Here is a 12,982-nt window from a genome sequence, read left to right as displayed (position 1 = left end):
ACTCTTTCTACATTCATGCCCAACACTCTATTCCTTACCACTCCTTTCACAGCCCCTAAAACTTTGCATCTTTCATTCACTCTGACGTACATCTGCTTCCACTCCACCATTTGCTGCAACAACAGACCCCAAGTACTTAAACTGATCCACCTCCTCAAGTAATTCTCCATTCAACATGACATTCAACCTCGCACCACCTTCCCTTCTCGTACATCTCATAACCTTACTCTTACCCACATTAACTCTCGACTTCCTTCTCTCACATACCCTTCCAAATTATGTCACTAATCGGCCAAGCTTCTCTTCCGAGTCTGCAACCAGTACAGTACAGTATCATCCGCAAACAACAACTGATTTACCTCCCATTCATGATCATTCTCGTCTACCAGTTTTAATCCTCGTCCAAGCATGCGAGCATTCAACACTCTCACCACTCCATCAACATACAAGTTGAACAACCACGGCGACATCACACATCCCTGTCTCAGCCCCACTCTCACCGGAAACCAATCGCTCACTTCATTTCCTATCCTAACACACACTTTATTACCTTCATAGAAATTTTCACTACTTGGAACAACTTTCTACCAATTCCGTAAAACCTCATCACATTCCACATTGCTTCCCTATCAACTCTATCATATGCTTTCTCCAGAACCATAAACGCAACATGCACCTCCTTACCTTTTGCTAAATATTTCTCGCCTATCTGACTAAATGTAAAAATCTGATTCATACATCCCCTGCCTCTTCTAAAACCACCCTGTCCTTGTAAGATTGCATTCTCTTTTTTATCCTTAATCCTATTAATCAGTACTCTACCATACGCTTTTCCAACCCACTCAACATATGGTGGTACAATACATGCACTGGTACCACTGACAACATAGAACACATATTAAACAATCTCACTAACCTTAAAGTACAGTCACACCTCCTTCCTTCAACATCTCAGCTCTCATCTAGTGCTCTCCTCACTATCTTGTAATCTCTCTCTTATTCTCATCTCCCATCACTGGCACCTCAACACCTGCAACTGCAATTATATCTGCCTCCCTATCTATTATCCTCAACATCCCGTAAACTTTCAAAATATTCCGCCCACCTTTTCCTTGGCTCCTCTCCTTTTAATAACCTTCCATTTCCATCTTTTACTGTCTCTTCACTTCTCGAGCCAGCCTTCCTTACTCTCTTCACTTCTTTTCAAAACTTCTTATTCTCTTTATATGAACAACCCAATCCCTGACTGCCCTCTTTGCCTCAGTTACCTTGCGCTTTACTTCCTCATTTTTCTCTCTATATCTTTCATACTTCTCTACACTATTAATCTGCAGCCATTCTTCAAATGCCCTCTTTTTCTCTTCCATTTTTTTACCTTCACTCCCCCATTCACTGCCCTTCCTCAGGCTGCCTCAAACACCGCTTCCCTATCAACTCTATCACACCCAAATGAAATTATTCAGTTTGCCAGCACATCTGCCAGAAATATGACGTCACAAGACATGTGACATGAACTCGACAAAGAATGATATGCGAAATATGTAAAAACCTTTTCTTAATTCTTGCAAGAAATAAAAAATACTAACATACCAAGCAAAAGTTTAATTTTTGCAATGTAAAAGAAAATATATTTGTAAGGTAATATTTGTCCTATTACAGTACTTCAAAGTAGTATACTTTTATTACATAAATAGTGATCTATTATCAGATATGAAATAAAACTAGAGCAGAGTTGAATTTATTCTAAGAAGTACTCTTAACAACCGGTACAGACCCCCAAAAAACTTTGTATTGTTACTTAATATTTGGATGATAATAATACTAATACTAATACTAATCATTAGCCTATTGGAAGGAAATCACTCGATGCCTCCTCGCTTTCCTCCGGAAATAGGACGTCGCCAGAGATGATATGAAGTCAACAGACATTAGAACGTTTCTTAATGTATTTTTTACCGAATATGGATACAGTATATTACCAATAAAACAAAATACTAACTTACCATGATAAATCAGTTCATTTTTATGCAAGAAAATATATGTCCTCATTGTGTACTATTTCCAACATACTTATAACATCATCACAATGAAAAAATCGGTCGTAAAGTCGAAGTCGTAAGTCGACAACTACCTTTAGTTTGCATGCATATTGCATAAGATTTTTCATAATTCTGACCATCCTTTACACACAGAAATACCTACCTATATTGCCATAGACTAATTACTTTACAGAAATTTTCCTATATCCTAAAATACAAACTACGGTACATATATAAAGTATACTGTATACAGGTATTTAACGTAGTTTTTATTTCTAGCCAAATTCATGCAGCATATATTTTTCCTATTTGCTTTCCTGTGTTTTATCCTTCTCTGACCATGAATATTTTGGAAAGCACCCTTTCATGAGTTTTCATCTTCCCCTATGAAAATAATTATTGGGGATCCCAGTGGAAAACCAGGGATTTCAGTAAGGAAACACCAAAGCTGACTGAATTGCAGCAATAGTAATGGTCAGAAAGGCACAATAAACACAAGATAACCTTGCTTGCTTGTAAATTGCCTGGCCCTTTTATTTTTATTAATATCATTTTTAATTGCCAAGCTACAACCCTAGTTGGAAAAGCAGGATACTATAAGCCCAGGGACTCCAACAGGGAAAATAGCCCAATGAGGAAAGGGAAAAAAATGAAAAAATATTTCAAGAACAGTAACATTAAAATAAATATCTCCTATAGAACTATAACGACTTTAACAAAACAGGAGAAAGAGAAATAAGATAGAATAGTGTGCCCGAGTGTACCCTCAAGCAAGATAAATCTAACCCTCTAACCCAAGACAGTGGAAGACAATGGTACACAGGCTATGGCACTACCCAAGACTAGAGAACAATGGTTTGATTTTGGAGTGTCCTTCTCCTAGAAGAGCTGCTTACCATAGCTAAAGTCTCTTCTATCCTTACCAAGAGGAAAGTGGCCACTGGACAATTACAGTGCAGTAGTTAACCCCTTGGGTGAAGAAGAATTGTTTGGTAATCTCAGTGTTGTCAGGTGAATGAAGATAGAGGAGAATCTGTAATGAATAGCCCAGACTATTCAGTGTATGTGTAGACAAAGGGAAAGTGAACCGTAACTAGAGAGGATCCGATGCAGTACTGTCTGGCCAGTCAAAGGACCACATAACTCTCTAGCAGTAGTATCTCAACGGGTGGCTGATGCCCTGGCCAACCTACTACCTATATTGGGTAGTTGAATCCATAGAACTTGAAAAGTTCAAACTTGCAGCAAATGTTTATATATGTTGAATAGGCTGACATAAGTCTTTTTATAGTTTATATATGAATGATGTTTCAATATTGTTACTGTCCTTCAAATACTTTATTTCAATTGTTCATTACTTCTCATATAGTCTATTTATCTATTTCCTTTCCTCACTGTGCTATTTCCCCTGTAGCAGCCCTTGGGCTTATAGCATCCTGCTTTTCCAACTACGGTTGTAGCTTAGCTAGTAATAACAATAATAATAAGTTTCCTTTTCCATCGCCTACTATATTGCTCCCACTGAGAGGATGGCCACTCCAGACACTCGTCACAAGGAGAAGCCAGCGTATAGGAGTGTTGTCTCCTCGCATGGACAAAGGAGGTGAGGATCTGTCTAAATGAGGGACAAGGGTAGTCAGCAATGCTTGGACAAACCGGCATTGTCTTAATCCCCAGCAAGCCTGATACCTTTAAGAGAGATAGAATAGACAGTTAAGTTTACTGACAGGTAAATTCATTAAGGTTAATGGTAGATCGAGACAGCATGTTTTCACTCTACCGAGCCAAATAAGAGTGACGTAACACGGTCGGTGAGTGTTTTAGCGGGGTGACCGGTCTATCACACGCTAGCCCTGCTTACTAGCGGAGGGTTGTTGACACCTCGCGTTAAAAGTTCGTGAGTTGTTCTAGCTGTGGTGAAAACATATCCATACTAAAGAGCAAATGGTTTGCATTCGTGTAAGAACAAACATGAATAGTCCTTATATAATCATGAATAAAGACTAAATTCGCAAAAATAATTGTTGGGAACATAAGGTACTCACCCGAATTCTGTTCACACAACCCTCATGCTTTGTGAAAGAAGATGCAATGATAGGTTGCCCTTGGTTTCCTTCATCTTCATCGTCCTCTAGTTCGCTGTCCTCTTCAGAGTCATCATCAACTGGAGTTTTTTTAATTTTGTGTAAATTTCTCATCTGAAAAGCAACCGATAGCATCAATATATCATAAAGTATGTGCAACGTTGATTTTGTAAATTATAAAAATCTATGAATAAACAAAAAATCAAAAGAGTAATTTGTATTTTTCCTTTCTATACAAACTTGACAGTCAATGGGAGTATGATTTCAGCAAAGTATAAAATCGGCAGTTAAAATTTATAACGAGGTGCTGACAGTTACTAGCCAATGAGCAGCCACTTTGACCCGTAGCACCCTTAAGAGCGACTCTTGACACTTTAGATATCTTTCAAAATAAAACAGAAATTGTAAACATAAAAGCAGGAACTTTTAGCTGTTTTCTTGTGCTTTTTAGTGTAAAATAGTGCTTGTGACACCCTTGAAAATGGCTCCTAAATGTCCTCTACCCTCTACATCCTCTAGTGAACCCAAGAGGAGAAAAATGATGGTGAACGAGAAAGTGAAATTATTGGACATGTTTAAGGCAGGCAGTAACTATGCGACTGTTGCCCACATTTACGGAGTGAATAAATCGACGGTTTGCTACATAAAAAAAGATTAAATGAAAATATGTAAAACTGCCTCAATGGAGAATGCATTATCAATGTGGATATCGGACTGTCGGAAAAAGAAAGTTAGTCTCAATACCAACATGATTTGAGCCAAAGCCAAAACCCTGTATGATAGCCTAGTTCCAGAATGAAAATCTAACGAAGATGACGAAGGTGATGATGACGACGAAGATGATGATCCTGCCCCACAAGAAAAACGTGGTTTTGTTGCCAGCAAGGGCTGGTTCAAGAAATTCAAAAGGAGGTTTGGCCTCGGCAGATCAAGAGACAGCTCTTCGTTACGTCGAGGACAAGTTCCCGAAATTAATTAAAGAAGGTGGCTATCTCCCGGAGCAGGTGTTCAATATGGATGAAACTGGCCTCTTCTGGAAGAGGATGCCGTCCCGGACGTTCCTTTATAAGGACAAAGTGAAGAAGCCAGGGTTCAAGGCCCACAAAGATCGCGTTACTCTCCTTATGTGTGGGAATGCCACGGGCTTCATGCCCAAGACCGCCTTAATTTACAAATCCATGAATCCTCGGACTTTGAAAAACAAAAACAAAGCCTTGCTGCCCATCTACTGGATGAGTAATAAAAAGGCATGGATAACTAAAGCCCACACACTCGACAGGTTCGTGAACCCCTGTAAAAATCCTTGGAGACGTATTCATTCACTGACGATGTACCCTATGGCAGTTAAAGGATTTTAGGGTCATTTCACGGAAGGTAATAGGGGAAAAGAGGGGGTAAGGAAGGAACTGTGTCTCTTGAACTTACTGCCCGTGGTTTCCCTGGGGCTACACCTTTAAATCTTTTGAAGCGCGGAAATGACGGGACCGAGAGAGAATCCATCCAGGGATCTCCTCGAACACTCCTTCAAGTAGTGAGCTGTGAAGGTTGACTGACTAGCCCATGTACCTGCCCTCAGGATTTGGCCGACTGCAATGTTCTTCTCAAAGGCCGACGAAGTAATAAGCCCTCTGATGTCGTGTGGTCTAGACTTCCCCAGAAGAGGAACTCCTGCACTACTGTAGGCTCTCATGATCACCTGCCGTAGCCAGAAGGAGATCGTATTCTTGGAGATTGGCTTCTTTACTAATCCTGAGGAGACGAACAGACTCTTGATTTCGGGTCGAAGTCTGGCTGTCCTCTCCAAGTACTTCCGTACCGCTCTGACAGGGCACAGAAGCAAGTCCCTCGAGTTGTCCGAATGAGGGATTGCCGGCACCGAGAATCCTTCAAACTTGGGGTCCCAGACTGCTGGATTCTGGGTCTTGGCCACGAAGGATGGTACGAATCTGAAGGTAACTTCACGCCAACCCTTCGAGTGTGACACATCGTAAGACAGTCCATGAATCTCCCCTACCCATTTTGCTGATGCCATCGCTAACAGAAAAACTGTCTTGAGGGTGAGCTCTCTGTCCAAGATGACCTTTAGAGGTTCGAAGGGAGGTTCTGACAGCATCTTCAGAACTTTAGCCACGTCCCACTGGGGCACCCCAATGGCCTGAGGGGGGCACGATTGCTCGAAGCTCTTGATGAGCATCGAGATGTGTCTGTAGGTATTCAGGTCGATGCCCTTCAGGAGGAAGACTTGTCCCAGGGCACCCCGGACTCCTTTAATGGCTGGGATGGACATGTTCACCTCGTCCCTGAGATAGACTAGAAAGTCAGCTATCTCCGGGATGGAGACCTGCCATGGCTTGATGTTCTTCGAGACGCATCACTTCGTGAAGGTAGCCCATTTTGCCTGGTATACTGCGGCTGACGAATGTCTCAGGTATCCTGACATCCTTGTTGCCGTCTTCGCTGAATACCCTTCCTTCCTCAGGAGACGCTCGATAACCTCCACGCGTGAAGGCAGAGGGACCGAGGGTTTTTGTGGAACCTTTGGAAGTGAGGTTGCCGGAGAAGGTCTGGTCTGTCCGGAAGGGGCCAAGGTGGAAGGCACGCCAGTTCCTTTAGATCCGCAAACCACTCTTTCTCCGGCCACCAGGGCGCTAACAAAGTCATCCACAGGTTGTACGCTCGCCTCACCCTGATGAGGACTTTCCTGAGCATTCCGAAAGGAGGGAAGGCGTAAACGTCGAGGTTGTCCCAAGGGTGTTGGAAGGTGTCCCCGAACGCCGCCCCCGGATCTGGCTGGCACAGGAGAACAAAACACGGGGAGCTGTGCATTCAGTCTCGTGGCGAAAAGGTCTATCACTGGCGAGCCCCACTTCTGAATGAGAGTCTTGGCCACTTCCGGGTGCAAGGACCACTCGGACCCTACCACTTGACCCATTCTGCCGAGACCGTCGGCCAGGACATTTCTCTTCCCTGGGATGAATCTGGCAGAGATCTTGATCTGCTCCATTTCGGCCCATTCTAGTAACTCCATCGTGAGGTCGCACAGCTCCATTGATTTCAGTCCTCCTTGCTTCTTATGTAGGCCACCACCGTGGCGTTGTCGCACATCAGTGCCACGGTGTTTCCCCGGAGCAGATGAACGAACTCTAGGCACGCTCTTCGCACTGCCACCATTTCTAGCACATTTATGTGCAGGTTCTTCTCTTCGGCTAACCATCTTCCTCTTGCTGTGCTGTCGAGGAGATGAGCACCCCAACCCTCCTTGGATGCGTCCGTGAACAGGAGCATCTCCGGACGGTCGGCTGCGAAGGGCATCCCCTTGAGGGTGTTCAATCTGTCGTGCCACCACTCTAGGACTTTCTTCGTCTCCAGGGACATCAGGACACCCTTGTGCGGGCAGTCTCTCTGGTTCCAGGTCTCCTTCAGGTTCCATTGTACTCCCCTGAGTTTGAGTCTCCCCTGTGGGACTAGCTTCTCTAACGACACGAGGTGGCCTATCAGTCTCTGCCAGTCCTTGGCTCTCCTGGGCTGGTCCGACAGGAAGGGCCGTAGGATCTGGTCCAAGTTGTCCAGTCTCTCCGCGGAGGTAAGGCTCTCGCCAACCGGGAGTCTAGGACCATCCCGAGGTAGGTCATTCTGGTGGAGGGTATCAGTTGGGACTTCTCCAGGTTGATGATGATACCCAGGACATTGCAGAACTCCAGGAGCTTCGCACCTTGCTCCCTCAGTACTTCCCCGGAGGCTGAAAGCAACAACCAGTCGTCCAGGTACCGAATCAGGCGGATACCCTGTTCGTATGCCCAGGCTGAGACTGTTGCGAAGACCCTTGTGAAGACCTGAGGGGCTGTGGACAGACCGAAGCAGAGGGTCTTGAACTGCAACGTTTGGGTACCCCATTTTACCCTTAGGTACTTCCTGCTGGAGAGGTGAACAGGGATCTGGAAGTATGCGTCCTTGAGGTCTATGGACATCATGAAGTCTCCCTCCCTCAAGGCCGCTAGGACCGACTTCGGAGTGTCCATCTTGAAGTCGGTCTTGCACACGAACCTGTTGAGGGCTGAGAGATCTATGACTGGTCTCCAGCCCCCTGTCGCTTTCTCCACCAGGAAGAGTCTGCTGTAGAACCCTGGACCCGGGTTCTTGACTGGTTCTATAGCCCCTTTCGCCAGCATCGTAGAGACCTCTTCTTGTAGGGCCGTCCTTGTCAAGGGATCCTTCGGTGCCAACCATTCCGCCTACAGATCTGGTATCAGAGGTGGGGGTCCGCCAGGAAGGGCAACCTGTACTCTTCTTTCAGAACTGTTACGGTCCACGGATCCGATCCGTGGTCTCGCCATGCTTGCCAAGAGTGTTTGAGGCATCCCCCCACCTGAGGCTTCGGCAGGAGTAGGGGGCCTCTCTCCCTATCTCCTTCAATAGGCGCAGCCTGAACGACCTCTTCTGCCGGCCGAATAGGAAGTCCTGAAGGCTGACTGCGCAGCCGGCGTTCCTCTACGGGAGGGCTGCGGAGGCTGCTGCCAGGACGTAGTAGGGGCATCTCTCCTGGGCTGGCTAGGTGAGGCGCGAGGAGGGAGAGGGACGTCGGAGGGTGTCCTTCTATGGGCAGGTCTTCTCGCTGGAGGGGGTCTGGGTTCTCCCCCGTCCTTTAGCTTCCTGACCCTCTTTACCGTCTCCTCCACCGCCTTCAGGGGGAACACCGAGTCGTCCCACAGTGGTAGGCTCCTCAGGGACCTCGCTTCTCTGTCAGGGAGCCTCCGTACGAGTTTGCTGAGCACAGTGTCCCTCTTGCGCAGTATCCAATTGGCAGCCTGCGCTATGGATTGATAGGAGAGGAACTTCAGGGCCTTACCTCCCGAGCTAATAAGCTCCTTCAGCAAGGCCTGACTCTCCGGGATTGCGAAGTCGTGCGAGGATTGGAACCCTACCAGCGTGGAGGCCCACCAATCCAGCCACGATGACACGTGCACCAGGTCCTTGGCCAGCTCCTCCATCATGGACGTTTCCGCAGGGGAGAAACAAACAGGGGCAGTGCTAGCCCTCTCCTCTGCCGCTCCTTGTCCCAGGATGGCGTCTGCTGGCTCCACCGAACAGGGACCCACGCGGTGTCCTTCGGGAAGGTAGAACCGGCTCTGCGTCTTCAGGCCCTGGAGAAGTTTAGAGGCACTCTGGCTCTTGGGAGCTTCCGCGTGGTTGGCCACGATCTTGTCAACGTGCGCCATACCCAGCCTGACATCCCTAGCCAAAGGGAGGGCTAGCGAGGGCCTCTATTGGACAGGCGCATCCACCAGCCTGCTGAGGCTCGACAGCCGGACTTCGTCAGTAGAGGGCTCAGGTTCATCCAGCCTGTGGTGATGCCTAATGAGGCCTATCACCCTCCCGTAGGCCGAAACTTCCGCTGCCGAACCTTCTACACCGTCCTCTACATTCTCCGTTGGGCGCTCCAGTGCTCACGACGGGGGACCTCCGACGGGGGGAGCCGTACGGGGAGGAGGCATCTTCCTGGAGTGGTCCAGTCTCTGCGTTTCAGAGAATAGGACGGGCATCGCCGCTGGGACGGAGGCCTTCGTCCTGGATTTTTCTCTTCTTCCGGCGGACCAGGGGTCAGCGGGCTTGCCCGTCGAGGGAAGGAGTCTCTCTCGTTCTGGACGATTCGTCGTAGATTTTGAGGCCGGGACGCGGCTGCCAGACCGAAGGGGCGACTCTCTTCGCTGGGCGGATGGAGTCGGAACCTTCGCGGACTTATGCCTATCCCTTGGGGCCTGAAGAGAAGACTCCCTCCGTCGATCAAACCTGCTGCTGGAGACAAATCGTACTGGTGAGCGGGATCTAGGGAGCCATCCCGAGGTGCTCGGGACTGCTGAGCCCCCAGGAGTTGGCTACGATGGATGGCGACCCGCAATCATTCTTCCTCCGGCGAGTCATTTCTCCTATACAGTACTTCCTCCTGGGGGATCTAGAGCGCCTACCCACGTGGCGGGATCTAGAACGGGAACGTGAGCAAGACCGTCTCCTGCGGGACCTATCTCGCCGTCTCCTATGGTCCCTCGGGGCTCCGTCTTCCGATGAGTAGGAGTAGGCCTCAACCGAGGAGCCCGAAGACCTGTAGGACCTCGCTAAAGGGCCTGGGTCGCGCCTCGTTGCTGGTGGATCCACATGGTGTTCGGTCGGCAACGAAGGCTAAAGAAAGACGGATGGGAACGTAGCTGAAGGCGCTGGAGGTCGAGTGGGGGAGCTCCTCACTGGGGAACCAGGTCTCAAACTCCTCTTCCATCCTCAGGGGAGATCTGAAGGGCGTCTTCGGAGGCGCCCACGCGAGGGGGTCTGACGGCGGCGAGTCTTCCTTCTCGGCAGCACCCTCGGCTGCTGACGCACCTGAAAAACCTGCCCAAGAGGTGGGAGAAGAGACTGCAGCAGTTTTACCCCACATAGGATCGTCCGATGAGACGGGCCCTGCTTTCACCAGGGCTCCGTCCCCCGAACACACTCCCGTCCCTCCCTCAGGCCCCTACTTGCCTGGATCAAAGACACAATCCCACTGTCAGGTAAATCAGACTCCTGGGGAAGGGCCACAGACCTCTTCCCCGCAACAGACTTACCTCGACCCCTACACTGGGTAGGGGAAGGCGGCAGAGAGACTCTGTCCGAAGAAACGCCGGGCGAAGCAAGAGGCGAAGCGACGCTCGGTTTCCTAGGTGAACGTCTAGAGGTCTTCTTCTTGGTGCCGTAGCGCACCCACTGCACCTCGTTCCAGGACTCGCACTCCAGACACGTGGCTGTAGGGAAACACACACTGCCCCTACACGAAGAACACAAGGAGTGCGGGTCAACTTCAGGCTTAGAGAGGAAGGCGCCACACGATTTACCGGCCATAGGCCCAGGGCAACGACGGGGATGCTCCATAACGCACTAGTAAGACACCGCGAGACACAGGACACAGAGGGAAAAGGATAAGGAAGAGCACAAAGGGACCACGTGAGACACAAAGGGTCGCACTGGGTAAGAGAGAGAGCTTCGGGATGTTATCCGCGACGCGACCAGAAACTTACTGGAGATCGAGACCTGAGCGAGCATGCTCTCTGACCCCGGGTCGTCTCTGGGTGCGTATCACACCGCCAGAGGTTACCCCACATAGAAAACAGGAGTAGGGTAAACTACACAAAATTCTGGTCGGTTGGGAGGAGATCCCAGATACTCCTGAGAAAGTAGTTTGAGGTAAGTACTCCATGTTGGAACAAACCTATATTATTCACTCTCAGTGTTTGCATATTTAATCTTTCAAAGTCCATTCCACGGCCAACAAACAAACACTTTGTCTTGCCCTCATTCAGTTTCAATTGCCGTGAGTTCATCCACTGTTTAATGACCGATATGATAGCACTAGGTTATCTTTTAGCATCAAATATGTTAGTCAGTGATATATAGAATTCAGTGTCATCAGCAAATAGCTTATACAGTATTTCACTCCATAATTTTCAAGTACTGCAGACAAGTCAGCCCTGTAAATCAAGAAAAGAATAAACATATGCAGAAGGGACAAATGACGTATGTATCCATTGTCTCCCGGGAATATTGGAAGATGTCCTCCATTGCAAGTGACCAGTGTGGAACTGGAGAACTGAACACTGAAACCTGCTTGTTCAAGTGGGTGGCAAACAAGTCGATGGTTGGGGAGCCCCCATTGTGCAAGAAGCCTTTCTGCTACACAGGGATATAGCGACCACTCTGATCCTTCTACCTGCCCTTGACAGCTGAGACAGTCAGCTAATACATTCCTTTTGCTTGGAATGTACTTTGCTAACAGCTCTACTGCATCTTCAATCGTCCAAGTACTGTGCCTGCTTCGCCATCTCGCAGAGGGACAGCGATGATTCCTTCTTGCTTGTTGACGCAGGTAACTACTGAGTTACCCTATATGTGAACAGCAGCATTTCCAGAGAAAGAGTCGAAAGGAACTCCACCAATGGGGTTATCATTGTCCAGCCACCATCATATATCGTGTCGAAAGGAACTCCACCAATGGGGTTATCATTGTCCAGCCACCATCATATATCGTCTATCATCTCTTGTTCCACTAATCCTAGATGGTGCAAGAAGTAGATGGCAGCTGACCACTGAAGTGATCTCTGGTTGAGATTCCTGTGAAGTAAAAGCTCCTCCAGCCAACGACAAGAGGTGTCGTAAAAGACGGTGCCATTGCCGAGCTCAAAGTTATTAAACTATCAGGAACATTTGTGCTAATTTATGAGTATGTTCATGAGATCATATGATGGAAAAGACTTTTGCTACTGCCTTATCCATCAGCATTTCCAGGTACTCCATTCGTCCCTTGGGAGCGAGACTTGACTTTCGCATACTGATCATGATCCCTAGATTGCTGTAAAAGATATTTGATCCGATCCTGAAGCAACTTATCATGGAAACTTTATGGCAAGCAATTCCTGTTTGAATGGGCCCAAGCTGAGACCAGTGTGAACATTACAGTGAAAACTTGGAGGGGTACAAGACACCATCAAGGATGAAGTGGGGTTACTTTCTGTCTGACTGATAGATAGGTACTAGGAACAACAAAGTCATCCTTCCTGATGGACGCACAAATAGTACTCTTTTATCTAAAGGAGAAAGTAAAAAAAATTCAACAACCAGATGATACAGCAAGAAGTACGTCTGTACTATATTGCAACCAAAAGCAAAGTGACAACATTCCTGACTGCCAGGTGGGCGGGGTTTAACCTTCATCTTCAAGAAAATTCAACCACCTCATTAAAAGTTTGAACAGAACTTCCAGCTTCACCAAAATCATACTCCTGTTTAAAGGGCAATGGTTTGTATTTGAGTAAGAACAAATAGCTCTTATTAATGGCT

General features: G+C 47.6%; 1 protein-coding gene across 1 annotated transcript in view; it reads right to left on the bottom strand.

Annotated features, from left to right (window-relative positions):
• l(2)09851 (WD repeat-containing protein 1 l(2)09851) overlaps nucleotides 1–12,982 on the bottom strand; it is a 98,758-nt gene that overhangs the window by 60,237 nt on the left and 25,539 nt on the right. Inside the window, exon 3 of the mRNA XM_068362680.1 lies at nucleotides 4,085–4,237. Coding sequence (XP_068218781.1) covers nucleotides 4,085–4,237 — 153 coding nt within the window. The remainder of the gene's footprint in view (nucleotides 1–4,084; nucleotides 4,238–12,982) is intronic.

This window comes from Palaemon carinicauda, chromosome 39, assembly GCF_036898095.1.
Source record: "Palaemon carinicauda isolate YSFRI2023 chromosome 39, ASM3689809v2, whole genome shotgun sequence".
Classification (NCBI taxonomy): Eukaryota; Metazoa; Arthropoda; class Malacostraca; order Decapoda; family Palaemonidae; genus Palaemon; species Palaemon carinicauda.
This window is presented reverse-complemented; position numbering and strand designations above follow the sequence as displayed.